Consider the following 27,151-nt stretch of genomic DNA (forward strand, 5'->3'; position numbering starts at 1 on the left):
GCTTTTCTCCGTCAGAGCTGGTAATACAGAAGTCAGACCCCGGGTACAGGTGAGCAGCAGTGACGGAGAGGCTCTGGTGCGGGCAGGTGTATGGGACCGTGTGCGCGGGCGAAGCGGGAGACTCGTGCTTACCTGCCAGGTGCCCGTGCGAGCCGCTGGGCTTGACAGAGGCCAGGCTGTGGATGATGGCGCTGTGGCTGGGGCTCGTGCTGGGGCTGCCGAAGGGCCGTGGACTCCCCGGGTAGCTGTCCTGGGACTTCGGGCTGCGGCCCCCCAGGCACCGCACTTCGCTGTCCGTCCCGTTCACCATTTCTATAAACTGCCGCACCCTGCGAGAGACCGAGAGGTGAAAGGGCTGCTTCGGGAGCACCAGCCTCCGTGCCTCATGCTACCCAACAGAATGAGGATGCCGTCAGCATCTGTATCTCTACAGGGAGAAAAGGCTGGATGGGAGATCAGCTGCTGGTGCATAACCAGGAGAGCATGGACAATAATTACACTTGTGCGCTGCAGTCTTAGCTGAAAGATCCCTCACCAAAAAAGATTTTTTAAGAGATGTTACTGACAGAATTTGTAGCCAACTTATAATTTGATGTCTGGTATTACGTAATATCCTGTTTCAAGTAAACTTCAAGTATAGCAACCCAGTCCTCAAGGGCCACTGGATCTTGTGGTTTTTATTGCACTACAACATTAAAAGCTTAATTGGACGTAAAAATCAAGGCATGCTTTTTTCATTTTGCTAATGAAAACCTACAAATCCTAAAGGAAATCTGGCCTTTGAGGTCTTTAATTGTACATCTCTCGTAGGGCCCTTCTATTGTTAAAGCGGGGCATACACGTCCACGTTTAGAAACCAGGTTGTTCTCCAAGTTGTACTTCAATTATGGTAATCGCCAGCTATCTGCTCTTCATGAGGATCAAAAAAAGTGATCAATGTCTCTCAACAAGTGATAAATACATCAGAAGAGCTTTTTTGTAGTGGACATAAACCACCTCTTCACTTGACAGCATTAACGGGAGCTTATACTAAATCACTGTTTCATTTATCAGTGACAGCTTCTTCTCATTTCCCTGTGGGATGCTGCCATCCGATGGCAGGCAGACACGTGGAACTGATAAGGATACAGTAAATGCGTTAATAAATAACAAACCATATTTCCAAAAGCGGCAATATCTGGTCATTGGCTAATTCATTGACCAACGTATCTGGATGTGAAACTCTATGTAAATGACAATGTATTGAAATGTCACAGAAAGGGCTGTACCAGCAGCCCAGAAACAGGTTATATCCATGGTTTGAATGACAAATTTATAATGAAGTAGTCATTTACAGACCACATATAACAGTTCAGAAATAAACCACAGTACAGTACAGTACATGATGACTTTCACTCTTGGCTGTGAAAATACTGTATAAAAACTTACATCTTACAACCTTGAAGATGTTTCTGCATTAGCAGAAGCAGAAAAGTTTATAATTCCACAAGAGCCAGAACTCAAGCTGTAGTAATAATAGCAACTCTGTTTTTCAGACAGGTATTTCTATTTCACAAAAATATTTAAAAAGTATATTTAAGACCAATAAACAATATTAGAAAGCACTCTATAAAACATAATTAGTAAGAATAAGAAATAACATTAATTAAGAATGTAAACTATCACCATTTACTTAAATGTGGACAGTTTGCTTCATATACTTGCAACCTGTGTTGTGTCTCTCATGGTATGATTTGAATGTTGTTTGAAACTTTAGAGGATTTAGCACAGCAACACTATGCTTGGTGACTAGAAAAGTTCTCATCCTAAGCAGTTATTTACAAACTTTATGTGCTATGTGCTGTCATTGGAAGTCAGAGAACTTACTTTAACATGAATAAGAGGTTGGGATTTCTTTCTAGTAAACTTGGGTAAAGCTGTTGTGTTGTATCGATCGCTTCCCCCATTCTTCCTGCTAAAACCAACTTCTGAATTTCTGAAAGACAAAAAACAGACAATGAACAAGAACGGTAGAAATAAATAACTTCAGCATATAATAACAGGATGTGATTTACTGTAACCATAAAGGACTTTGTAGCCTGACATGGGGCTATTAAGGCTGATACATAGCTGAGTACATCCTGAAATGAAATTCAACAAAATGACCAACCTTGCTTCAAAGCAACAGATAACTCCATGATTTTGCTCAAACAAAAAAAGGACATTCTCAGACATCTTTAGGTTAACATTTTTGTCAAAGATGCAACAATTATGAGATTTTTAATGCAGGAATGAAACAGAAGAATGATAAGAGGATTAATGCGCCTTAATTGAAAAAAACTCAGATCTGTTGGACTGTACTCTACTTTTATTACATGATTTATTCAAGATCTGACATTGTTGTTGAATGTCAGATGTGTACACCAACTTCCTTTAATTCGAAATGAAAGTTCGCTTTTCCTGAAAATTGTTTTCACATCATACATTAACATTCGTTGACTTCGACCACAGAGAACAGAAGACAGCAACACTGTTACTGTTGGAGGCTGATGTAGAGTTCAGTTGTGTCTTTGGAACGGGACATCAGAAGCAAAGCAGACACCGATGCTGTTCCACAGCGTGAGCATCAGTGAAATCGCCGTCTCTTAGCAACAGTTTTTGTTTGTGCAAAACACAGCTCTCTAACCAGGGGTGACGCCAGCAGCTACTTTTGGTCCAGTGTGCCTTCTGGCTTCTGCTCCGCCCACACACTCGTCATCCTAACTGCTCTAATTACTTAATTAACACATCTCTAAATTCCATACTGCCCATGGCAGAAGGCCTTCTAACAATTTCAAATGGTCATTATAGCTCAAGGAACAAACTGTGAGATTCAGTGACACGTGATACAGAAAGCCCAGCTGAGTGTGCCATGCCTGCTTTAATTATTTTTTTTTATCTGACGTAACATATAAGGTAATGTAAAAAAACAGAAACACCTAGATAAAGGAGGGACACCAAATATACTGAAAAGTGTGGTCATGCCATCCCAGCATGCTTAGGGTCAAGTATAGAAGCTAACATGGCTGTTTAGGAGACCTCAGTGAATTTGAACAGAGAGGTGACAGCTGGGGCACGTTAGGCAGGAACTTCATTGATCAAGACTGCTCAACTTGCTGACGCTTCATGAGCAACGGTATCTGAGGTGATGTCAACTCTGAGGGAAGGACGACATCATCAGCAAAGGGAAACAGAAGCTAGAAGAGCATACTCTGGAATTGTGACCTCCATGCATTAATTAAAAGTGCAAAACACTTTAAAATTAATTTAAAATCAAATTAAACACAGGTCAAAACACGACACACTGCAGCTGCAGCTCAAGTGACTGCAAATTTCAAGATGAGGTATGAGCAGCTAGTTTCATCACAAATGGTCCACTGTGAGCTCCACAGAGCCAGAAGTAATAATCAGGTGTGTGGTCTCCCAATGTTTTTATGAACATAACACTGATATTATTCAGATGTCGAAGCCTTCTTCCATCAATATAGCATTTATTGGATATTTTAAGAATGATGCCATAGACCATATTTTCCATCTCCATCAAACAGGTGTGATCGCCCAACACCATATTAATTTACCATAAGCAGAAATGTTTCTAAAAAGTTTTGTTTCAATGTTTTAACTGCTATGAACCTGTCTCCTGTTTGCTTTTTATTTGGAATTAGCAATTAAAAACTGGTAAAATCCAATTACCAATTGTTTTCTTTTTATAATAATGTTGCTTTATTAGCCCTATACGATTTCTTGCATTAGGAATTTGTCTTTTCGCATACCCCAGCTTGCTCTCCATGAGACACAGACACACAGACAGGGAGAGAGCCTGGGGTCAGACCGCAGGGTCAGCCATTGTACGGTGCCCCTGGAGCAGGTAGGGTTAAGGGCCTTGCTCAGGGGCCCAACGGAGTAGGATTCCTCTGCCGGCTATGATTTGAACCGGCAACCTTCCAGTCACAGGCGCAGATCCCTGGCCACAGAGCCACCGCTCCGCCCTTGTACCCCTCAATCCAAAATGGCTAAACATTGGTCAATGCCTCAACAGCCCTAGTACTGGGATGAGAAGGCTGTGCACAGCATATAGTTTCCTTTATAACATGCACATCAGAGCCCTTTCAGTCCACTCAGTCCAGGCAGCGGCTGGGAGTAGCAGAGTTCAGAGAATCCTAGTCACAACACATTAATGACACAACTGGACTATGGTGCTCAACCTACACTCCAAACGAATCTTTAAAAGATTCAGCCTTTAGTGGCTGAATCCATGGGAAACTCTGTTGTTCTCCTTATTTTGTGTTACTTCCTGGTTTGTCAAAGAATGTTTCCTACTGTACCTTGTTATCTAACTGGTCTATCCACACTTATTTCTGAAAAGACTCTTTGAGAATGAGTTACAATAGCACATATGTACAGCTGTATCAATTATACAGACTAAAATGTGCAAAACAAACAGTAAAAAATGAGCCGATTAGCAGTCCGAATGTAAAATTTATGCCAATGTATTTATTTTTGGTATTACTACTTCTGACTTGATAATAATGCAAGGGACCCTCCAACAAAAACTAAAACACAACTGTCCTAGACACATCAGCTTTGCCATATACAGCACATGCTACTACATGAAATTCTAGGACCCTCTAGCAGTACTAAAGACTGATCAGCACTACTAAATTAAATCAGCATGACACATAAACCATACCCTTCCATGTCACGTCTTGGGTATGCCAGCAGGGATTGGCTCAGATAATTATAGAAAGACGAAAAAAAAACAGCCTTTAGTGTTCTGTAAATGAACACGCATCCAAGCCAACTTACTTTGTCTGTTTTTGATGGAGGCTAGCTCCTCGTGTACTGCCTGGTCTGTGGATTTGGCAAAGGCTTCAGCCGTAGCACAGTAACCATGGTGAACTAGGTAAGACGCAACCATTCTGGAAGAGGAGGGAAAACAGATATGTACCTCTTGCTCATCATAAATCTCATATATCCTCAACAAGTAAGCAGAACCGGCATGCCTGACTTGATTTAAATGACTGAAGTCAGTCATGGCAGTCTGTTAAATGAGTTTCTGCAGGACACGTAGACGTACTAGCAAACAATGCAATTAAGCACGCACAGAAAAAACAGGAAGTACCCATTTAGAGTGAGGGTATCTGGTTCTCCACTGCCCTCAGACCTTGCTCTCTCCATTTAACAAAGGCACCCAGGCGTTTCAAACTTACTTCTGAATCATTGTCTGCCACTCGCCCTCCCGCTCTCCAACGGGAAATCTGTCAATCTGGGTCTGGAGCTTCGTTCGCCACTCACGCATATAGTCTTCAATGTCAAAGACAAATGGGTGCTGACCAAAATTTGCATCCACTACCTCCCCAGGTGTCTGAAGACCCACTGTGGGGTATAAATTGGGCTGTGAAAGAAGAGTGAGGATTTAACAAGTGACTCAAAGGTCTGGGACTCAGTTGAGAATTTTCACTTCACCCCTTCCCTTTCTTTGTAAAGATACCACATGACTGATTTCTGTGCTCATAATCGCTCTAAATCTGTACTTTTTCGGGTTTACAGCTCAGAGACGGCTTAACAAAAGTTTCCTGAGCAATCTTCCGGTGAAACAATCATTCTGTGATGTTCCTTGTTAAATGCACATTATGATCAACTCAACACCAATGCAAAAAAAGGCATTCTTGAGTGTAATATCCAAGACCACGAAACAAGAAGTATTCAGAATATTTTATGGACATTGGTGAAACCACATTTAACAGTGCATCTATTCGTCCAAAAAAGTAATTGGTAAAGTGATTCAGATGTTACAACCTACTTCAGAGCTGAAAGTCTTCAGAAATGCTGGCAAGAAAACTTATTTTAATTGGGGAAAAAAACATCAATTTGTCAGGAAAAAAAAAAACACTGAAATTTCTGTTTTTTAAAAAACACTCAAAAGCCTGTGTCCCAGCTGTTCAGAATATATACATTGACTCACAATATCACAATGTGTTGAGGAATACTAAAAATCAATTTGCTCTTTGAAGATAAAGAGCACAACTTTTCTGCATGTTGCAAGAGTCTCCAAACAAAACTATCTGCAATGGTTTCAGATTTAGGCCTGAGACAAATCACACTTCACAACAACTCCCCCCCTCCCCAAAGTACATTTTCTACCCAATACTCAACTACGGTTTTCAACTGAACAGGAACAAGTAGCCACTAAGCAAGCAAGAAGCCACCACTAATTGTAGGGAAATTCCTGACTGAAAGGTGGGTCAAAGTTTTAATTTTAATCTTCGACTGTTCTTTAACCCACAGATAGATAGTCAAACTACTGCCTCAGCAGGAGACTCTGCCGAAACCTGTGATTTGGGCAAAGAATCTCAAAATGGAACAAAACAAAATCAATAAAAAGAAAAAAGAAGAAAAGACATGGCAGTAATATTCTTTATTTATTTCAAGGATATTGTGCACGTCTAACACATGAGCTAACTGTTCACTTCTACTGGAAGACTGATCTTGAGCCAGTCCTCTCTCCATATTAAATTTGATGTTATATTAGACATCCCCTACACTGTTATATCAAAGAGAAATTTCAAATTAATCTAAACAAGTTTACTTATCATTTTTTGGAATGAACATGAGAAAACAAATCTTACTTGGTAACACACTTGGCATTTACTAGCTTATAATACTGCCAAGAGCACTATTCACTTGACAATGACAATGATGACACTGATGAGAGAGGGTGTACTCACAGGAAATCTTTGCTGGGTTCAGCTTTAGCAGCTCAAGTATTGTCTTTCTAGTTTTTAATTAAAATCTGTCCAGCTGAAGGACTTCATAATGCAAAGCAATATGTCTTAGTATTCAAGGGCATTGTAACATACAACCAGATATCTATTTCAGTGTTACACTTACCGGTAAATCTGTAAAAGCAATACCTGCAAGACAAGAAAAACAGAAATGTAGCACTCAGAAGTGAAATCTCTTAAGAGAGTTGACAAATACTACTGCTTTTGAGAGTATTTAGCAACTGCTACAAATTTATTTTGCTGATGCTTGTACCCAAAGTGACTTATTTTTGCACCCTTTTAAACAGCTGTATATTTCACTGCAGCAATTTTTGTGAAGTAACGTGTTCAAGGGTACAAGAGCCTCGGGGATTTGAGCCTTGTTCTCATTCACAAGTGAATAGAAGTGAACTACAATTAACTCAATGGCCAGTCCTTGTGATAAACATTTATTATGTTTGCTCTGAACCACCAGTAATTAGTTTACTTTGGAAAAAGATAAAACCTGTTTCAAGATACAAACTGATGCACTCACACATTTGCAGAATGTGGTCTTTTCTTCTTTTACAGAGCGATGAGATATACGTGCATTTTAATGCGTGCCATATGTAAGAATTTGATCATCTTGTTTTTTTATTTCCTTCATTTACTTTTTCTATATTGGGTGGTTAAGAATTCAAAGAATGTATTCAGCATATACAGTGATTTGTTTTTTACATAACTAAAATTATTCACCCCCTCAAGCTCTGTAAAGTGCTTAGGGATCACTGTTGGACAGCATTACTGATGTCTTGTCGCAAAGATAACTCAAAGACGTGGTTCCTTCTTGCTAAACCTAGTATAGCTTTAGTCCTGTGCTTTGTGTCATTGTGCTGGTGAAACGTTTTTTTTCCCAGTTTTAGATCTCTAGCAGGTTTTCCTCTTAGGATTTGCTTGTACTTTGATTCATCTACTTCCCCTCAAACTTGACAAGTTTCCCAGTTCCTCCAGCTGGGAAGCAGCCTCATAATGTAAGCCTGCCACTGCCATGCTCCACAGCGGGGATGGCGTTCACTGGATGCTCCACCAGACATAATTCTGAATTTAGACCAAAAGGTTCCAATTTTGTCTCGTCTGACCACAAAACCTTTTGCCACATGTTTACAGCATCAGCTTAATGCTTTGGTGGGTGTTTTTCAGAAACGACTTCCTTTTAGTCACTCAGCCACACAGTGCAGCTTTGTGGAGTGACTCATGGACATTTTCTCCCATCTCAGCCACTGAATGTAGCTTTTTCACAGTCACCACTGGCCCCATGGTGACAGCCCTACCTAGTCTTCTCCTTTCCTGGTAACTCAGTTCGGAGGGACAGCTTGACATAAGCAGCGTTGCCTTTCACTTCTTGATGATCAGCTTCACTGTGCTCAAAGGAATAGCCAGTGTCTTTGGTTTTTTGCATCCCGTTTTCCAGACTTGTGCCTTTCTAAACCTTTAACCCTGAGTTACTCTGAAAGCTCCTTGGTCTTCATGGACCTCATCCTTGTTTGAAATTCACAAGTTTACTGGGGCACCCAATACAGAGACAGGTGCATTATGTAAATCACTATATATGGGCCATGCATCTAATTGTGTGACGTGTCAAAGTAATTTTGTGCACTAATTTACGTTTGCCATATCATTAGGGGTGGATACTTATACAATCAACATATTTTAGCTTTCGATTTTTCTTTGCAGTTTTTGCTGACATATAATGGCTTTTACTCATAACAGGTTTCAATTGGAGCATTCAAGTTTTGATTAAAAACATTCACTTACAAAAAATGTGTATGCATCAGTTGTAAACAAAACAGAACAACATCAACAGAACATCACCAGTGAATACATTTGTAAGACACCCTACCCAAACATTTCCCACTTTTTTTGCACTGGAGATGAAGAAGGCATTACTGAGACTCTAAATACTGTCTTTAGTACAAGAATATGTTAACAGCCTTACTAAACTCCTCAGTCCAAATGGCTATCTAACAGGTGTATTCACTGTCAACTGTTAAAAATAAAACAGGGCACTTCCAATGTTCGAATAAACCTGCTGGCATATTTGTATTCTTTGTGCCATAACACTATTCCTCCACAAGTACAGTATAAAAGAGTGGTGTGCTTGTGTGTTACAGCTCCACCCAAGCCTGCCTTTGTTAATTTTCTCACCTAGACTGTGACCATTCTTTGTGTAGAAGCAGGTGTTGTTGATCAAGTTCACACAGCAGCCGATGACGTCACCAGTTGTAAACGTTGGGCCATAGGGCTGCCCAGTGCCTGACGAACAGAAGGAATGCCCATCGTCTCCATGGTAACCATAGGAGTGTTTGTCCCAGCCTAAAGAAGGATAACATCAAAAAGATGAAATTCCAGATGGCCACCATATACAAAAACCACAGGAATGGCAAAAGTCTGAAATATCGTAGTAGTGTATCACAAATACCTTTATTGTACTAGTACAGTACTGTAAATGTAAGCAAGAACTCTTAAGGTACGTCTCTTGGCATCAGCGCCTTTACAACCATACATATTTTTGTCACAAACAAGAAGTTAAAAAATAAAAATGACAGTTGTTTTTTTAATGCAATTAATTAAGCGGTCATTTTCATATCACCAAATCAACAACTCACAGGTCATACATAACAGCATTTAAACCTTAAAGAGAGAGCGGGAGGGCTTATCCCTCGCTTTAAAAACAATGAAATCTATTAACTCCTGATTTTAAAGAAATAGTAACTATTTTTTTTTGCCTCTTCAGAGATATTTTGTTTTACTCCAGTGGTTTGTTTGTCCTTGGAGAATCGCATTCAAAACCTAAAACACCAAAGACAACACATCATGCCCATTCGAAATGCCATTAATAAGAAGAAATATAAATGAAACGGTGAACAAGAAGGCTGCTTATATATTTGAAGCGATACGCTACATTTCCCAGTACAAGGATGGAATGTTTTTGTGTATTTCAGATGACGGACGAGACCAAAGAGCCTTGGGCTTCATACCCAGTTTTGCTTCCCCCTTCCCTGTTGACAGCATCAGGATTTTTTTTTGCCTTTCCTCACAGTTTAGTTTTTACAATTGATTGATAACATCTGCACCGTAGCACTGTGCCTCCTCACACTCCTGCCTGTCGGAGACAGAGACGCTAAGCTCCACAACAACTCAGCCGTTAAGCACGAACAAACCAGTTGCTGCTCTTCACGCTGAATACTGATGTTAACCACAGCACGCTGGTAACAGGGGAACTGTCCATAAATAGCTGGTGTATACACAACTCAATCCTCTGTCGTTTACATTATGAGACGATGACAATTTTGGATTTATAACTACTAAACAAATATATTTTACAAAATATTTTCAAAACATGCATAAACACTCTGCCGTAGCACATTTTACTTCTTTGTTGTCAGTGCACTGAAATCACAGAAAAGTTTCATGCATTTTCTACTGTTGTCTACAGAACTCTCACAGGATATACAGTAAGTGTCTATTGCATCCTGTGACCTCTCTCGAACACCTAATAAAAGAGATGGTTTATCTCAAAGGTAGTTTAAGAAGTTTAATAAACAATAAAATATTTTGCCCTAATCCCAAGGAACAAAAATGAAACCCACCTTTAAAATCTTGCTCATGCCTGGAAAAAAAAACAGTTTAAGGAAAAAATAAAGAAAAGCTTACCTGGGAGTCTATTCATATTGACACCTTGAGCAGAAAGACCAATTCCCATGTACCTGAGAAGATAAATACATCCAGATTCAGCTTTTCAATATTACTTTTTGTTGGACAGCACACATGAAATAGCTGTAGCTATTAAACAGGCAAATAGATTATTTCTAGGGGATGAAGCTACCCATCATGTTTCACTGACGTATAGAAAAAATACCGGGCTAGCTATGCAGAACCTGAAGACTGCTGTTGACTATACTGGCACCAGAGCCACACCATTTATCCTAGAGTCAGTAGCTAGATTAAAATAGAGCAATTTCAGAGGTACACTGGGGTATGATATATCTGTGATAAACATGGAAAAAGGAATGCAACACTATAAAGAATTGTTTCCAATTTTTACTTTTCTACAAGCAAAGAATCATTTTCTGCTAGTTTCTGAACTTCAACTTGTCTTAAACCTGATTCACGCACATGTTAATAACACCACATTTGGAGGTCCTGCATTTTTATGGAGTTTTTGTTAGAACTGATGTGAGAACCGATTCACGTTTTTTCACACAAATAAACTTACTTCTGGGATGTCAAACTGAGGAAAAAAACGAATTTATGATCTCACCAAGACAGTGATATTCTTTGAGAAACAAAACGCATTGAAATGGGGAGCTCCCATTCTGAGCTTGTTAAACAAAATGCTTAATTTTTCAGTTTCATTTTGATGTTGATGGGATGTCCTCTGTTATGTATTGCAAGTACAGAATGTTTAGGTGAAGGCATTTTACATCCAGTTCTTTGTCACTTTTTTAATTTAAATTTTATACATTTCTTGAGGCAATCTAACATAACATCACTTTATTAGCCCTATACAATTTCTTGCATTAGGAATTCGTCTTTTCGCATACCCCAGCTTGCTCTCCATGAGAGACACAGACACACAGATAGGAAGAGAGCCTGGGGTCAGAGAGCAGGGTCAACCATTGTACAGCGCCCCTGGAGTAGCTGGGGTTAAGGGCCTTGCTCTTAGTAGGATTCCTCTGCCGGCTGTGGGATTTGAACCGGCAACCTTCCAGCCACAGGTGCAGATCCTTAGCCACAGAGCCACCACTCCGCCCCGAATCCACATCTGGGAGGTTACTGGTTCCCTTATTGCCATAAGTGAAACATGCAATGGTGTTGTATGATTCCTTGGATTGCTGATGACACCATTGTGTTATTTTTTCCTTTGATCAAACATAGAGAACCGGTATATATTCAGGGTTAACGTGCATTTCATATTCTAAAGACGCCAGAGTTGCAGAAGTCTAAAGAAAAACCCGAGATGTGGAAGAAAACAATTTACTTCTCTTCCGTCTAATTCTTCTCTCACTGGCCAGTTAAAGAACAATATCAACCCACTGACTACCTAGAAAAAATAACTTTTTTTAATTCTGTTGCCAACCTTTCTTCAAGATCGCACGAAAACAGCAGTTCTGATCACAGACTGTGAACTTGGGCTATGACAAACTGCAACGAATCTCAAAAAGGGGGATCCTGACTGAATTTCCCCTGTCAACGACAGCCACTCCCCAAAACGTCCAAGAGATTTCTCAGCTGCTAAAATTAAGGTCAAATGATCCTTAAAATTACATGGCCAACGACTATCTTTTCAATGACTCGAAGAATCCAAGCTGTGGACAGCTTAATGATCTAATTTTATATCAGCTATAACACAAAACATCACAAAATATCTATGGACAAAAAAATTTAAAAAGAGAGATTTTTACATGTTTATCCTGGAAGGCTTAAAGTACACTGTCAAAAACCCAATTAGCAATACATCACAGGACCCACAAATCTGTATGTCTCACCCATCTCGTCCTTTACTGACTATCTTGACTTCGAAATAGTACACTCCACAGGCAGCAGGGATGGGGTGGGTTGCGCGTACAGAGGCAGCATCTTTAGGCGTCTTCCCATGTCCTGCAGGAGAAACAAAAGTCCAGTTCAGTCTCTGAACAAAATGGCCAAGAACACATCCAAGGCTGCAGAGAGTCTTTAAAATTAAAGTTCAGCAATGGAACACAACGGGATATGTTTTTTTTCCAATTCAATTTCACACTGATTACTAGGACATAGGGGTGGTATGGCAGTGTATTGGCTAGAATTGCAGCCTCGCAGCACAGAGGCAAGGGTTCAATGTCTGGGGTGCTATCTAAACGGAGTTTGCATGTTCTTCCTCATTCCTTCAGATGCTCTGGCTTCCTCCCACAGATCAAAGACATGCTGGTATGTTACCTGGCTTCTGTAAAATTGGCCCTGGTGTGAGTGTGTGTGTTTGTGCCTGTGTACCCTGCCTTGTGCCCGTTGCTTGCCAGGTATGGCTCCAGCTGTCCCGTGACCCTGTATTGAATAAAGTGGTTAAAAAATGGATAGATGGATACAAGGCTGTATACACCAAGGTTAACCCATGCTGTGGTGCGACGATGGAGAAAATACAAACTCTCAAAACTAAGCTTGACGCTGGGTCAGAATTGCTTAATGCTATATAAAAGGATGGGCTCATAAGTAGGCAGGATGGCCAGTCTCCTTCCAATACATTTTCTTCAGAGGTCATTCAAATTGTTATTCTTAACAGGAATAGTCATACAAAATACCATTAAAAATGAATTAGAAAAAGAAAAGCACAGAAAATAACTGTGTGTGATAAATATATAGGCTTTGTCAGCCAAGAAAAAAACCTTCTTAAAAAGTACTGCGCTTTAAAGACTTGAGCTATAGTACAATATCAAAGAGGAGTTTTCTAATGTCATCACGGGGCACAGGAGTGCTAAAAACACACAGTGATAAATAGTTAAGACGTTATCACAGCAAACACCCTTCGTGATTTATGCATAAAGTGATTTCTCTGTCCTCCAACAGTTTGCAATTTAAAAATACCCCCGTTTCACATGAAAATATTTCATAGTTTAATAACAATACTGAAAAGGCCGAATCAAGTCATTCTGGATAAGTGTGCTGTATAAGCCTAACACAGTTTACATTGGTAGATTATAGCAAACTTCTGTCTCAACTGTATATTCTTTAGAGAGAGGGCGCACACCACACTGAAATAAAAACATTCTCATTAATCCTTCTTCAACAAAGTTCGTTGAACAAATCCCAGGCCAGGGATCAAGGTCATTATACCTATTTAATCTTAAAAACTGTACAGAAACTAAAAATCCCCTGTCTTGCCACTGTGGCCATTGTGATCAAGCTTAACAGATGATCAACTCCCCAAGCCAATTTTAGAAAACAATAAAAGGATCCTATAAGTGCCTGTACCAAGCTCAACTGGTAAACAAAGGTAAAAGGGGATTAAACCTGTGGGTAATAACACTCAGGCTGTCCTCCACCGAAAGAAATATATGATTAATGGGAATGCTGCTGGATTTTCTGATAGAACGCTGCGTTAAAAAAATAGCCCTTTCCTTTATCCAGAAGTAACGAATGAATAAACAAATAAAGAAGTGAAGAAGGAAGGCAGACTGTGCCAGTAAACATTTTTTTTTTATCTTTTCCCCTTGCAGGAGAAGAACTCTTCTCTGACTGCAAAAAAACAACAAAAACCAAAAAAAAAGCCTGGACGACAGAGTTCTAAAAAAAAAAAAAATCGATCTCATCTCTGTAACACTTTCTCCTGATATTAAAGCCTCTGAATCATTCCTTTTGTTGCTTGCCTTGCATCCGGCGCATGGAAAACCCAGCGTCTGCTCAATGTGCAGGGGGCTGGTTGTTGCATATTCTCTAGTTTCACTCAATAGCATTTTATGCATGTGGCTAAAATGCGAACAAAGACATTATATACCCTAAAGGTCTCTCCAAATGCACACGTCTTTCCATCAAAAGAAGTATTATATCCACCCAGTGACTCAAAAAGCGCTGCGTATAAAACAAAGCCCTCTGAGCAGGAAACACACTTGCATAATGACCCAAGGTGCAGTTTATGGATTTTTATTACCCCTGTCTCTTTCAGCAGTTCCTGCAAGAATCTGAATGACGCGTGAGGGTATTGATTCCCCGTCGCCACTGGAACACAGAGTTCCTCTTGCCAGTAACAGATGTGGCAAGCAGAACACTTGAGCGGAAGGCGACTTGTTAGAGCTGGGAGCTTCCGTCTGTGATCAAAAGGCTTTGGTGCACTTTCACCACGGGCCACCGCTAAAAAGAGGAGGGCTGGGAAGCCGGCGCCAGCGACAAAGGATTGTTCTTCCAAGTTCGGTGTTTTTTCGTGTCATCTGCATCTCGTGGGACTTCAAAACAGCGGACTGCTCGACCTGCTTTGATGTGGAACGCAAGGAGCTGCAGGCAGCCAAAAGGAAGTACAGCTATAAAATGGGAAACGCCGAGCTTGATTAGGCTACTTGGGGGAAAAGGAGCCGTTTATGTCGTCACATCATTTACATCTGTTAAACAATGTGGGCAAGCAAAAAAAAAAAGGCAAGCAGAACGTTTACGTCAAGGGATGTTGTTTTAAAAGTGCACAATGCACTAGTGAGATAGAATGCTGTGTTTAATTCTGCTCACCACGCAGTAGAAAAAGACACTGCTGCTTATGGAATCTGTCCAGAGAGTTGCGACGAGATACGTGCCCAGGTTTAAAGGACACGTCCTGCACCGATGGGCTGTTGATCCACTTCAACATGGCGTCGGAAAGGGGCGACGTGCTGCATGTTGCTTCTCATCTGTATGTCTTTGTCCGTTTCGTGTTGTGGGCTTTTTGTATCATCTGTCTTTTCAGCAATGAATTAGGACCGACAAGTGCATGTGGACATTGGATCAAGAATATTTTTATAAGCATCTCATCGCACTTGTGCATATGACAAGAAACTGAACTGAAGGAACTGAGCCTATTCAGTCTTGAGCAGAGAAGACCAAGATGGGACCTGATCCATGCATTTCAAAGCCTCAAAGGCATTGACAAATGCCATTTGCCAGCAGAAATTGTAGGAAGCATCAGTGAACCATGAAGAAGAGGACACAAGCTGGAACTAAGGGGAAATGCATTTAAAACTGAGTCATTCAAGAAGCAGGTCGAAAGCTGCCACGGCTCTCTTTGGATGAGGTCCTCGACTCATTTCGTGGCTACCAAACGAACTCGAAGGGCCCAAATGCCATATAGGGACTCTCCTGAATAAATTTAATTCCCTCTCCACTTTGTACGCATCCCCCCCCCCCACTTTCGCTATTCCACGTAAAAACTTGGTTTGGCTTTTGGAAAATGCTAACTCAGAGAAGGAGTGACCCCGCCAAATTCCACTGCCACCCCTCCAGCCTAAATATGTCCTCAAAAGGAATGATTACATCAAGGTTCCTTGTAATATCTAGTCAGTTGTTTTTTGTTTAAATTAAAAAAAAGGATTCAGATACCGTTCACGTGTTTACCAGCTCAGTCAGTGTAGCTCACTCAGAAGTTAAGCTTCCACTTATCTGTACTAATGTCTGCGCACAGCACACATCATAAGCTTTACTGAGGGAAACTGAATAACTAAGGCATAACCCATTATACAATGCTATATACACGTTAACCCTTTGTTAACCAAGTTACACCTTTATTACAGAGACCGATGCACTCCGGTTGAAGATCTGCAGATGCAGATGTGCAGAACACAAATTGGCAAAGCTGTTGAAAATGGGAGGAGTACTGGTTTATGTGAAAGTACTGTATTGATATTGTACTAATGTAAATGTATATTACAGTACGGTGATAATAACAACGGTGATGTCAATGACAGCTGGGAAACGCACACTGTGTAAGACTGTATTGGAGCTCCCACTCCCATTAATTTCATCTTACATAAGGTTGTGCGGAACGTAAACCATGCAGGACCCTGCAGTGCCAAAAGGTTCACATCGGCTAGGTCAGATGGGGTTCACTGGTCACAGCCGCACATCAAGCAGGAAACAGCCTGACCAGCTTAACACCACCAAACCCTAGCATCTCATCTTTGGAAATGGCAATCATAACCCACAAGGTAAACCTACAGTAGAAACCGAATGGGTGCCTACTCTAATTTTATATCAACTTCCACTACAACTTTCGTTATATAGACAGCAATGTCAAAAAAAGAAGATGAAAACCCTAGTTGAAAAACTCTTTGACAGTTCACCAAGGAAAAAGGGAGAAATGACAGTTTTGTGCAGTAACATGTCACTATTCCTAAAAAACAAACTGTAAACATCAATACCAGAAATTTTAAGTGACCCTACAATAAATTAGAATTAATGTTTCACATAATGATACACTTCAGAACACTATTTGATTCAACTGCTCTCTTACTAATAATAAATATACTAATAGAGTGTGGTAAAAATTGCATCTTATAAGGAGAAATTGCACATTTTCTGACCACAAAATCCTCTTCAAAAATGCTACGTAATATCAAGAGGAACAGAACATCCTCTGGTGATACAGTCTGTTTTATTGAACACCGTCTACTAATTTACACATTTAATAAAAAGCTGCTTACATAACAACAGCTTAGGTGAGGAAGGTTTTTATTTTTCTCTGCATGTGCTCCAACATAACTACACAAAGCAATCTGAAAATATGCAGTGCTATATTAAAAAGGGCCATTTGACAGTTTCATATTTCGCTCAAGAGACATGGCAGGGTATTTTAACTACATAAACTGGGACTAAAACAAGGGAGAGACTGCAAATATAGGGTACAAGGTATTTGCTTTAAAAAAAACCTGTTGTGGGAGACGGGGCTAAGAAGGACTTCTCAGAGATACACAATCAGCCAGAGGTCACAGGATTGAGATTACACAAGTATGCACACGCGGAAGTGAAACAAGCCTATTTCACCCCTTGAAACTACTCAGTGAAACATGGTTATGGCTTGTGCATCACACACATCCTTTACAGCACCTCCAGCCACACACACCTAAGGTAACCGACACAATTCGGTACAAACCTGCTCATGATGGGACTGAAAGATGTCTCATTCCAATCAGGATATGTCATCAGAAGGAGTGATTACAGATTTTACCTAGGGACTGTGTTAAAGTGCCTGATTAAATCACAGGCTCCGTGACAATTAGATGAATACAAATAGCTCCAGAGCGCATCTAATAGGTTGCTGAATTATCTGAAGAGAAGGTCCTTCAAAGCAGACTAATCTGACTTCAGATCACAGGCAAGCAGAGATGGGAAATTGGCTCTTTTTCTGCTGAGGTGAGAGCTACATCTGTCATTAAACCCATTACAGGATGAAATGGCAAAGATTATTTTTTAGAAAGCTGGGTTGTTCTGAATTCACAAGGTACTTTCCCTAATGAAGTGAAACACTAATAAATGGGGCTTAAATACAAGTGGTATCAGTGATCACTTAGTGATTGATCTCGGAACACTGGACATTGCACAGAACAGAAACCTGCCACAGACATTTTGGTTACAAATAACATTTTTGTGAAATTCCAGTTTATTGTGGGAATAGAAGGTATGATGCCATACATAAAAGTTTTAATTTCCTCATCAGGACAACTAAACACATTTTAAAATAACATCATAAAGTTATTTTAGAGAAAAAGGTAATCACCAGGAGGCAGCAAGTTAATCTTTTCTGTTCACTCAAGTCTTTTCTGACCTCAATATAGCACACCCTGTAGCTTAATAACCCTTTGTACATTAAATTGTCAATTTCTGGGATCGCAGCACACATAAATATCCAGGTTAAAGTCAATACCGTAAAAACATTTGCACACCTGAACAAATCTTTAAAAAAGGCGGCTGGAAGATTATTTCCACAAAGAATGAAATAAGAATCACTCCTGCCTGCTGTGTTTTTAGAAATGGCACTGTATTAGTAAAATCAGTTGCAGAAGTAACGCTGTACTTAAAGTTTGCATCACGAACCAAAAGGCTTGAAATGTTATTTATAATCACAGATTTCAAAACAAAGTGAGATCAGAAGTTTTTTTTCTAAGACTTCAACCTAAGCAATCAAATCAGAGAACTCGAAACAAAACCTGTTTCATCCTCAAACTCTGACCTGGTCAACTGCACCTTTTAGGTGGCATGAAGAATTTCCTGTTGACCTTGGAAGTTAATGGGCTGAGCACACCACAGCATTTATGCTCCTGTGTTCCAACGTATTTGTATTCACGCTACAGTGGAACGGGTAAAGGCTTCTTCCATGCTGAAAGGAAACGAGAAACAGGCACAACGTTTCGGTTGCGTTGCCTTCTTCAGTTTCACACTGCAATTCTTCTCTGTCAAAACATCATACGGACTTGTTTTGGTTCAAATATTTTAATCCAGAAGACACGATGGCCTTAGCTTTAAAGGTTTTTTTTTCTATCCATCCATTTCCTAAATGCTTCGTCCAATTCAGGGTCGCTGGGGAGCCGGAGCCTATCTCAGCAAACAACGTGCACAAGACGCAATACACCCTGGACAGGACCCCAGTCCATCACAGACTCTTTTCATTATGAACAGAAAACAATACTGAAGAGACTTCATGAAAGGTTATAATGTCGGGCTCTCTGTAGTATGTCTTCAACAAAACTTTTTCTGTAGGCCAAACCAACAGCAGATAGGCAACTTTGATGAATTAGATGTGGGGCTGTTGCCACAGAATGTTAGGGTTAAAAGCAGGATTAAGTGTAGTGGCGAAATTTGGTCATTGCCTTTCAGGAGTCTGAATATTTAAATCAGGTAGCCTCGTAGTTCTCATTTTATATGTACTTGTGACAAAGCAGGCCATTCCTTAGAAAATGGAATAGTTACAGTTACTCTTCTCCCAAATGATTCCAGAGGAGCAATATATTTTGACATCATGGTACAGTTTCTGTCACACAACATTCTAAATAAGGTCTTACTATTGAATTCATTTAAATACTATGCATTTACCCACAGACCAACAGCAAACAATCTGTTGTCCTTTTTTGTTGCTTCCCCACATTGTCTAGCTTAATCATTTATGAAACAACTTGTTAATCATGTTCCATGTGGCTACCCTCTGAAGAGTTGTATAATTTAACTTTATTTTACAACACCACATAAAAATCAAACTAACACAAGTAATTAAAAAAAAAATCAATGGGAGTATCGAACATCTATCGCGTTCAGAATACAGAGTTTTTAGACCTCATAGTTATAAAGGCTTTCTTAAGTAAGCCAACAGTAAAATAGGAAAAAGCCTAATGCCTAATCCTCACAGCAGCCCATGCAGACATCACATGGCTATGAGACTTCTATCATTAGCACAGCACAGTAGTGTCTTGTTGCTACATCATTTTAAAAAAGTCACAGAACACATTACGGTAAGCATTATACACTGCTGCAGGCACCACACAGGAATGCATACATTTTGCATTTTTTCTTTTAGCGGATAGATTTTGTGCAAGTAGATTTGGACAGCATGATGCCTAGAGCAATGGAATTTCAGTCTTGCTAACAGAGTGCATCAGGATGTGCTGGCTCTACTGCTGGCTTTGCGCAGGGATAATCTTTGGGCAGAATGCAAATGAGAGAACCGTCTAGGTACAGCAGCTGCAAGCACGTAGATGCACATCACACCGGTATATAAATGCCAACATGTGCTCATTAACTTTGAGATCTGTTTTTTTTCATTGCTTCTGTGACCCACTGCTGCAATCCGGAAAACAGGACAGAGAAAGATCCATCTTGTGTTGCAGGGCTTCAGAATCCTTGTACCCACGTACACCAAAGAACATTCATCCTAAGATAAAGATCTTTGCATCCCCCAGCAAGAGAAAAAGAGGAAATAAAAACAAATAAGCAGAACGAGTCCTAGGTGTATTTACCTACATGGAGACATTTATGGATACACAGATCTGTATATATATACAGATAGTGAACAAAAAATGGAACCATCAATGTCAAGTCACTTAATAGGGTGTGGGGCCCTCATATTCGCCCAGTCTTGGCATAGAGCCTACCAGCATCTGGAATTCTGCAGGAGGGATGCAGCACCATTTGTCCACCAGAAAGTCAATTAACCCACTTGACAGAGGTCTCAGGTGCTGTTGTCTCAGGCGTCGTTTTCAGAATATCCCCCAAACGCCCGATCAGGTTGAGATCTAGTGACTGAGAAGGCCATGACACATTGATAACACCAGTATCATGTTCATCAAACCCCTGGGTGACACGTGCTCTGTGGACAAGCGCCCATGTCATCCTGGGAGACGCACTTGGCAAGCAATATGAGATGGAGATGATCTTTCAGTACCACAAAGTAGCAGTTAGCAATAACTCTACCTATTAAAAGAACAGATGCACCCACACCATGCCACAAAACTGGGCCACACAACATTACAGAACTACTAGAACTCTTCACTGTTGGAAGCGAACCTTCAGGGCTGTAGAAGCCTTTAGGTCTGTGCCACAAGAACACGGTAAAAGGTCAATTCCCCTGGCCCGCTCACATTTCTCCACTGGTCTGTAGTCCACTGCCTGTGCTCTTTACAGCACTGGATAGGAAAACATGTAAGCTCAGGTGTGATGAGTGATCTCTACGCTGGTGTCCTGCTCTGCGGAGTTTTTGGCAGACTGGTTTTGATTAAAACTAGCTGCTTGTGTCCCATGTAAAAAAGTGGCAACTTTTCTAACCCCAACGTTTAAAATTAATGCACAGATAACACAGTCCTGGAATTTATGCTTCTGCCCACTGTTGGCTCTCTTCTGATATTGTCTTTCTCTTGGATTTCCATCAAGACATCACATTACATCACCAGGTGGATGCTGCACATTGGTGGTGGTGGAGGGGAGTCCCCATTACCTGTAAAGTGCTTTGAGTGGAGTGTCCAGAAATGCGCTATATAAGTGTAAGCAATTATTATTATTATTATTATTATTATTATTATTACACAACTTTGCACATGAGACATTACAAGTTAAGCCATCTCGAGAATTGCCCCCAACGTCCACCCAGGAGCACCTCTTTCAAGGTCACTGAGGTCTCCTATGCAGCCATGTCAGCCATTATAGGCAACTAAGCCTGTCCATCATTTTTATACATGACCCTAAGCATGCTGGGATGTTATTTACTTCATTAACAAATGTGCCATACCCATGTGAAAGCCCTTGCTTCCAATATACTTGGTGTACCTCATGTACCCAGGTGTTTTCATTTTGTTTGTCCAAAAACCTATACACTCTACGTACTGTACCAACCCATTCTGTCAACAATCTTTCTGGGCTCCATAGCTTTCCAAACGTCTGCAGCCTTATTGTGTTGAAGTTTGTAGAGAGGATCACTGGTCCTATGTCTTTATGGAGCTGTACCAAAGTGCTTCAACAATAACCACGTGCTCTGACAATATAGACACAGTGTTCTCTGCTATATTTCATAATAATTAGGCAGTTAAATTCAACTGCAAGGCTTCAGGTAACAAACAAGGACTGTAACACAGTGTACTTGTTTAAACATTCTAGAAATGTACAACTTATATGGAACAGTAGTGCATAGGCCAACTGCCACCGCTTAACATAAGCTTTCAGGATTCATACCATGTTCCAGAAGCAGAGATTTGTAAAAATAAGCAGAGATGAAGTAAAGCTAGATGCAGATGATTGAAGCAAAACAAATCATTATTTGCCAGTCACCATTTTGTTGAGGTGTATAGTCACTTTTATAATCCTTTAACTTATATATCATTAAATAATGAAACATTTTCATAAAATGTAAAACAAACACTAAAACTCTTTTTAATTGTATAGAAATACCACTGATCACTGATAACCACTAATTACCACTGAATTAAGAACAATATATTAACTCATTCTACTTATTTCTTGCTGCAGATTATATTTATTAACTTTAAGGAGCGCATACGTGACAATGTTAACCGCAAAAGCGTTTGAAAGTTACTATGCTTTTTAGAGCTTCCCATCTTTCTTTCTGGCCCCCCGCGTGTTCTTTCTGTATTCTGAAAAGGGTTCGAGTAGGCAACTGCAACAATGCAGTGGCTGCAGAGAAAAAACTACACCTAAAGGTTAATTCATAAGTACAAATTGAAGAGAACGAGGGAAACCCACAACAATTCAACTGTGGATGATTCACTCCTCTTCTTTTTACTTTTCAATATGGAATTAACCTGCAGTTAATGTTTTGGATTGTCTGATTCTTTCAGCTCATTGTTGCTTCAAAGCTCTAGGGCCCTGGGTTCAATTCCTTGGGTGCCATCAGTGTAGAGTTCACATGGGTTACCTCTGGGAGCTCAGGTTTCCTCCCGTAGTCCAAGGACATACTGGTGGGAGCATGGGCGTTTCTGTCTGTGTGTGCCCTCCAATGAAACAGCATCCCATCTGGGATGTATCCTGCCTCGCAGCCAGTCGCTTGCCAGGATAGGCCAGGGTTTGAATTTCGGCGCGGGATAGTGGCGGGTATGCCGCACAATTCGAGCTATTCCCGCAAATCCGCCATTTATACACGATGGCCATACCACCAAAGCCTGCCTTTGACAGCGTGAAAAGCAGATACGTGGGTTGCTTGATGAGGAAGAGGATAAAAAAATAATCATCCTTCCCCTAAGTTATGTTCTTGTACCTTTAATGGAGAGGTGGCTGGCAATGAAAAACAGATTGCCAAGCTAGGTCTGTATTTACAATGAACTTAGGAAGCTCGTGTCGTGTATGAATTATTTCGATACATTTGTTTCCTTAGTCAACTATTTTTGCCCCCCAAGCTGCTGAAATCCCCCCCCAACCATGAGCTTCATGTAAAGGGGGAATTCCCCCTAATTTTCAAAAATGAATTTCAAGCCCTGATAGGCCCCAGCTGCCTGCATTGGATAAAGTGGTTTGAAAATGGAAGGACTCCTTCAGATACTGTACTTTAAAACCAACACAGCACTCAAATTTTAAAAGCAGTGCATTTTGAGCACTATAGTCCAGCCATCACCAGACTATGTCATTAGCCAAGTGTTACATAGAAATGCCTCCTGTGTACTGTTGGGAATTAGAGGGCTGGAGCTGAGCAGGACACCCATAGCTTGAGGTGCCATAGCAAACTCTAAGGCTTGCCAGTACAGAGTGTGTTGTCAGGGAGAGCTGCAACAGTCCTCTGGGCACTCACAGTGCAAAATATGGCAGGTGGCTCCGACAGCACATGTTTTGGAGCATAGCCTGCATTTCATAACTCCTCCCATGCAGTTAAGAATACGAGGGTCAGAGTTCCGAGCCAAGCTGATCCACAACCATTCCGACTTGAGGCGAGAGCAAAATGGAAAAATAAGCAGCCATTCCAAATCTTAAAATAATTAAAAATAATACAACCGACAGACCAAGTAGCCGGCCTGAAGGGGAAAAGAATGAAATGACCAGTCATTAGGCTATTTCTAAAACAGACAAGAGGATGCAGACAGATGTGCGAGCTTGGAGACCCTGGACAGGAATCTGAAGTGTTAAAGTCCAACACCGCTTTAGCAGCTGGTGAAGTTGGGAGGCAAGTGAAATGCTGAGGAGTCTTAAACTATGTGAATACTGACTGGCAAACAAGACTTCAAAATTCAAAATCCAATTACACTACACCAATTTTTGTGGATTTCAATTTGGAAATTCAACACTTTTCAGTTTTCTGATTGTCACACTTCGAAAACTTTTTTACACCAATGTATCAGAGCAATGAGAGCATGGATATATACATTGACATTCTGTAAATGATATATTTAAATTAGCTTGACATTAGCCAATTTCCTGGTATAAATTAGAAAAATACATCTGCATATTTTGCATACCCTAAAGGTAAAATACGGCATACTTTTTTTTCTTCTGAAAAGCAATACAAAATCAAAGACTTCCTCCTCAGTACTAAAATGTGTAGAGAGCTCATTACATTGTTAAATTGTGCAATTAAGGCAATTAGTTCAAATCGTTTTTTAATTCAAATTAAAAAATCTCTAAAGTAGAATGTAAAGAAATGAAATGTGTCTGTGTTTTCACGTCATTTTCAAAGAAATTAAGGAAATTGGCCCCTAAGAAACTACACCCTGTTAATGAAAATGTCCAAATGAAGTCCTGTAAAGCAGTTAAAAAACAGAAGTAAAATAATTGAAAGACCTTTTTTTTCCAAAAAATCATTAAATGTCTAATGCTTGAATCATGCTGGTGTCATGCCATATCAAATTCAAAAATTAAATGCTAAAATTGTGTTAGAGGAATAACACCTGTCATTGGTGGATCTGTCTTTACCAATCTGTTAAAGCCACCTCCCCAATCTTCCTAAATGGACTTGCCACAAAATGTTTTAATACAGTTTTCTACATTTTAAAATGACAATCATTTTTTCATGTATAGTATGCAACCCTCTACTATACTGTACATACGAAACACCTTGATAAATGAGTGTCCAAATCCCAGAGGAACACACAATCTTCTGTACTTCCTATCACTTAAATGGCCCAGGTATTTTGCTAACTAGTCATTTTTAAAAATATTTTCAAGTCTCAAAACACTTCATAGCTACTGTATATTAAATTAAAGGCTGGTCCTTGCCATGTATTATTTTAAAATATGCATAAAATAAGTATTAAAAAAACAACTGAATAATGTTCAATGTGACAAAATAAACAGATTACCGAATTAAAGGATTCAAATGGATTACAGAAGGAGCAAGCCCCCGAGTTCGATACCCTAGCCATAAAATCTACATTCTCACAAATCCTTGGGGGATAGTATCACCCCTTCCTCCCCAAGTCTGTCAAAAATATAGAATATCTGTGTTTTTTAGAGAAAAAAATAACTACATCAAAGACAAACGAAAATTAAGCAACACCTGTTAACAATCAGAAGACTTATAAGAAGAGGGGTTATTTATAGCATCTGTGTGCTCTCAGTGAAATTGATAGGCTGCTTCTTGTGTTCACAGTAACAATAAGAGCCACTCTGGTCAGCTTTATTCATCTCAGAGGACTATGCATGAGAAAATTCACACACTCTGGTCTCTCTTCCTGTTGTTTCAAGGCCTAGTGCAGCTCTTAACACTCATGTAACACCCAACATCCTTAACAATACAGTTCATTGTACAACCCTTAGCACTGCTCTGCTTGTGTGTACTCTCTCCAAACCGTCCTGAGAACCACTTAGTACATCGTCTGTGGTTTTCTGGTTAAAAGCAAGACAATAAATTCTCATGAGAACACAATGTCTAGTTTGACACTTTTGAACAGATCAACCACACATGTATTATGATAATCCTTCTATTCGGGAAATGTGTGTATATTACGAACGAACAGTAGTTACACATGTGTACAGGCCTGTCCAACTGTCTCGCAAACTGCGGCAAATGCAGGACAACTGAAGATGCTTAAAAATAATCGGTTTGACAATAACGTGTTCTAGGGCAGACACGATATATATATATTTTTTTAACAGAACAAATATCAGACTCCTTCTGAACATCTGAACTTAGATACAGTCTCTGCGCAGTCCTCTCCCAGCTGTTTCGCTGGCTTTGTTCATGTTTATGTAACTAATCCTGAAAAACTGGGTTGAGCAATCTTGCTCTGCGTCTTACGGCAAGTACAGTAGTCGGTAGCTAAAGAACCATCCCGTATTTGTTTTTCCTCTACGGCCCAGAGTTCATTGTAATATATGAGCAACAGGAAAACACGATCTATAGGTTTTTTTTAGATCACCACTCGACAACTGATCGAAAAAAAGTAAAAATATATGATAACACCAAATAATGTCGTATCACATTTTGTTTATATATATTACACATAGCACAGTAACAACGAGCCAAAGCTGCCGTGACATTTAAAATAACACGGGTTATTTTACAACGATCGCAGGCACTATTTCGCTGCTGTTCAGGCCTGCACCAAAGATGTCTCGGCTTGTTAGCTATAGACTACAGAGGCCGCGTCTTTGTACCCCTTCCTGATGCGGGGATTGCTTGTTTTTTATTACCATTTTTCTTTGTCGGTGGGTATTAAATCTTTGCCTGGGGTACGTTTGGAAAGTACACGTTTGTTGGAAGACACGTCACTCTCGCAGCCCCCCTCCCCGCCGTACCTTTGTAATGCACCCGGAGATTGTTCTGGGAGAGACCGATGTAGCTGAACTTGTCCTTGGGGCTCCAGGATCGGGGCAGCGGGGTCTCCTGTTCGTTCACCGCCGGATACAGCCGCCTGAGCCGCTGGTTCAGCTCCCTTTCCTGCTCGTTGAGCGCTGAGTCCCCATGAACCACAACCGACATCAGAAACCCACAGCCCGATGACTGCCCGGACATGGCGATCGGGATTGTTTTTGTCTATTAAAAAAATACTAAATAACTACAATAACAACTACAACAATAAATTAATTTTTACTAAATGCCGCAAGAAGGAGGGAAAAGGGCTACTAGTTTAAAACAAAGCAAATAATCTGACGGACACAATTAAAACCAGACATGGACAGATAGCTCTTTTGTTTGTTGTTAGTGCATGATCCCCAGATCTGATTGGAGCCCACAAGCTCCGGTCAAACTAAAAAAACACACTTCTCCCTCTGCCAGGCGCGACTAATCAATGCTCCACTGCGCGATCCCCCCCCTCCCCCCTAATTTTGAAGAAAATAGTCGAGAAGCAGAACAGACATAAGTAGCAGATTTAAATAAAATATATTATTATTATTCCTCAAATTAAATTACAGTGCATTGATAAATTCAGAAGTGACATTGAAACGAATGCTTACTAACAGTACAATATTAATCTTTGTCG

At 40.2% G+C, this 27,151-nt stretch overlaps 1 protein-coding gene across 1 annotated transcript in view; it reads right to left on the reverse strand.

Annotated features, from left to right (window-relative positions):
- The window catches only part of ranbp9 (RAN binding protein 9), a 40,384-nt gene extending 13,448 nt beyond the window's left edge, over window positions 1-26,936 (reverse strand). The window contains exons 1-9 of the mRNA XM_088643609.1: window positions 26,466-26,936; window positions 12,311-12,422; window positions 10,476-10,528; window positions 8,967-9,134; window positions 6,910-6,932; window positions 5,229-5,413; window positions 4,825-4,937; window positions 1,867-1,975; window positions 133-329 (exon numbers count right to left, since the gene is read on the reverse strand). Coding sequence (XP_088499735.1) covers window positions 133-329; window positions 1,867-1,975; window positions 4,825-4,937; window positions 5,229-5,413; window positions 6,910-6,932; window positions 8,967-9,134; window positions 10,476-10,528; window positions 12,311-12,422; window positions 26,466-26,682 — 1,177 coding nt within the window. The 5' untranslated portion in view covers window positions 26,683-26,936. The remainder of the gene's footprint in view (window positions 1-132; window positions 330-1,866; window positions 1,976-4,824; window positions 4,938-5,228; window positions 5,414-6,909; window positions 6,933-8,966; window positions 9,135-10,475; window positions 10,529-12,310; window positions 12,423-26,465) is intronic.
- Between the last annotated feature and the right edge of the window lie 215 nt (window positions 26,937-27,151).

This window comes from Lepisosteus platostomus, chromosome 8 (assembly GCF_059453375.1).
Source record: "Lepisosteus platostomus isolate fLepPlt1 chromosome 8, fLepPlt1.hap1, whole genome shotgun sequence".
Classification (NCBI taxonomy): domain Eukaryota; kingdom Metazoa; phylum Chordata; class Actinopteri; order Semionotiformes; family Lepisosteidae; genus Lepisosteus; species Lepisosteus platostomus.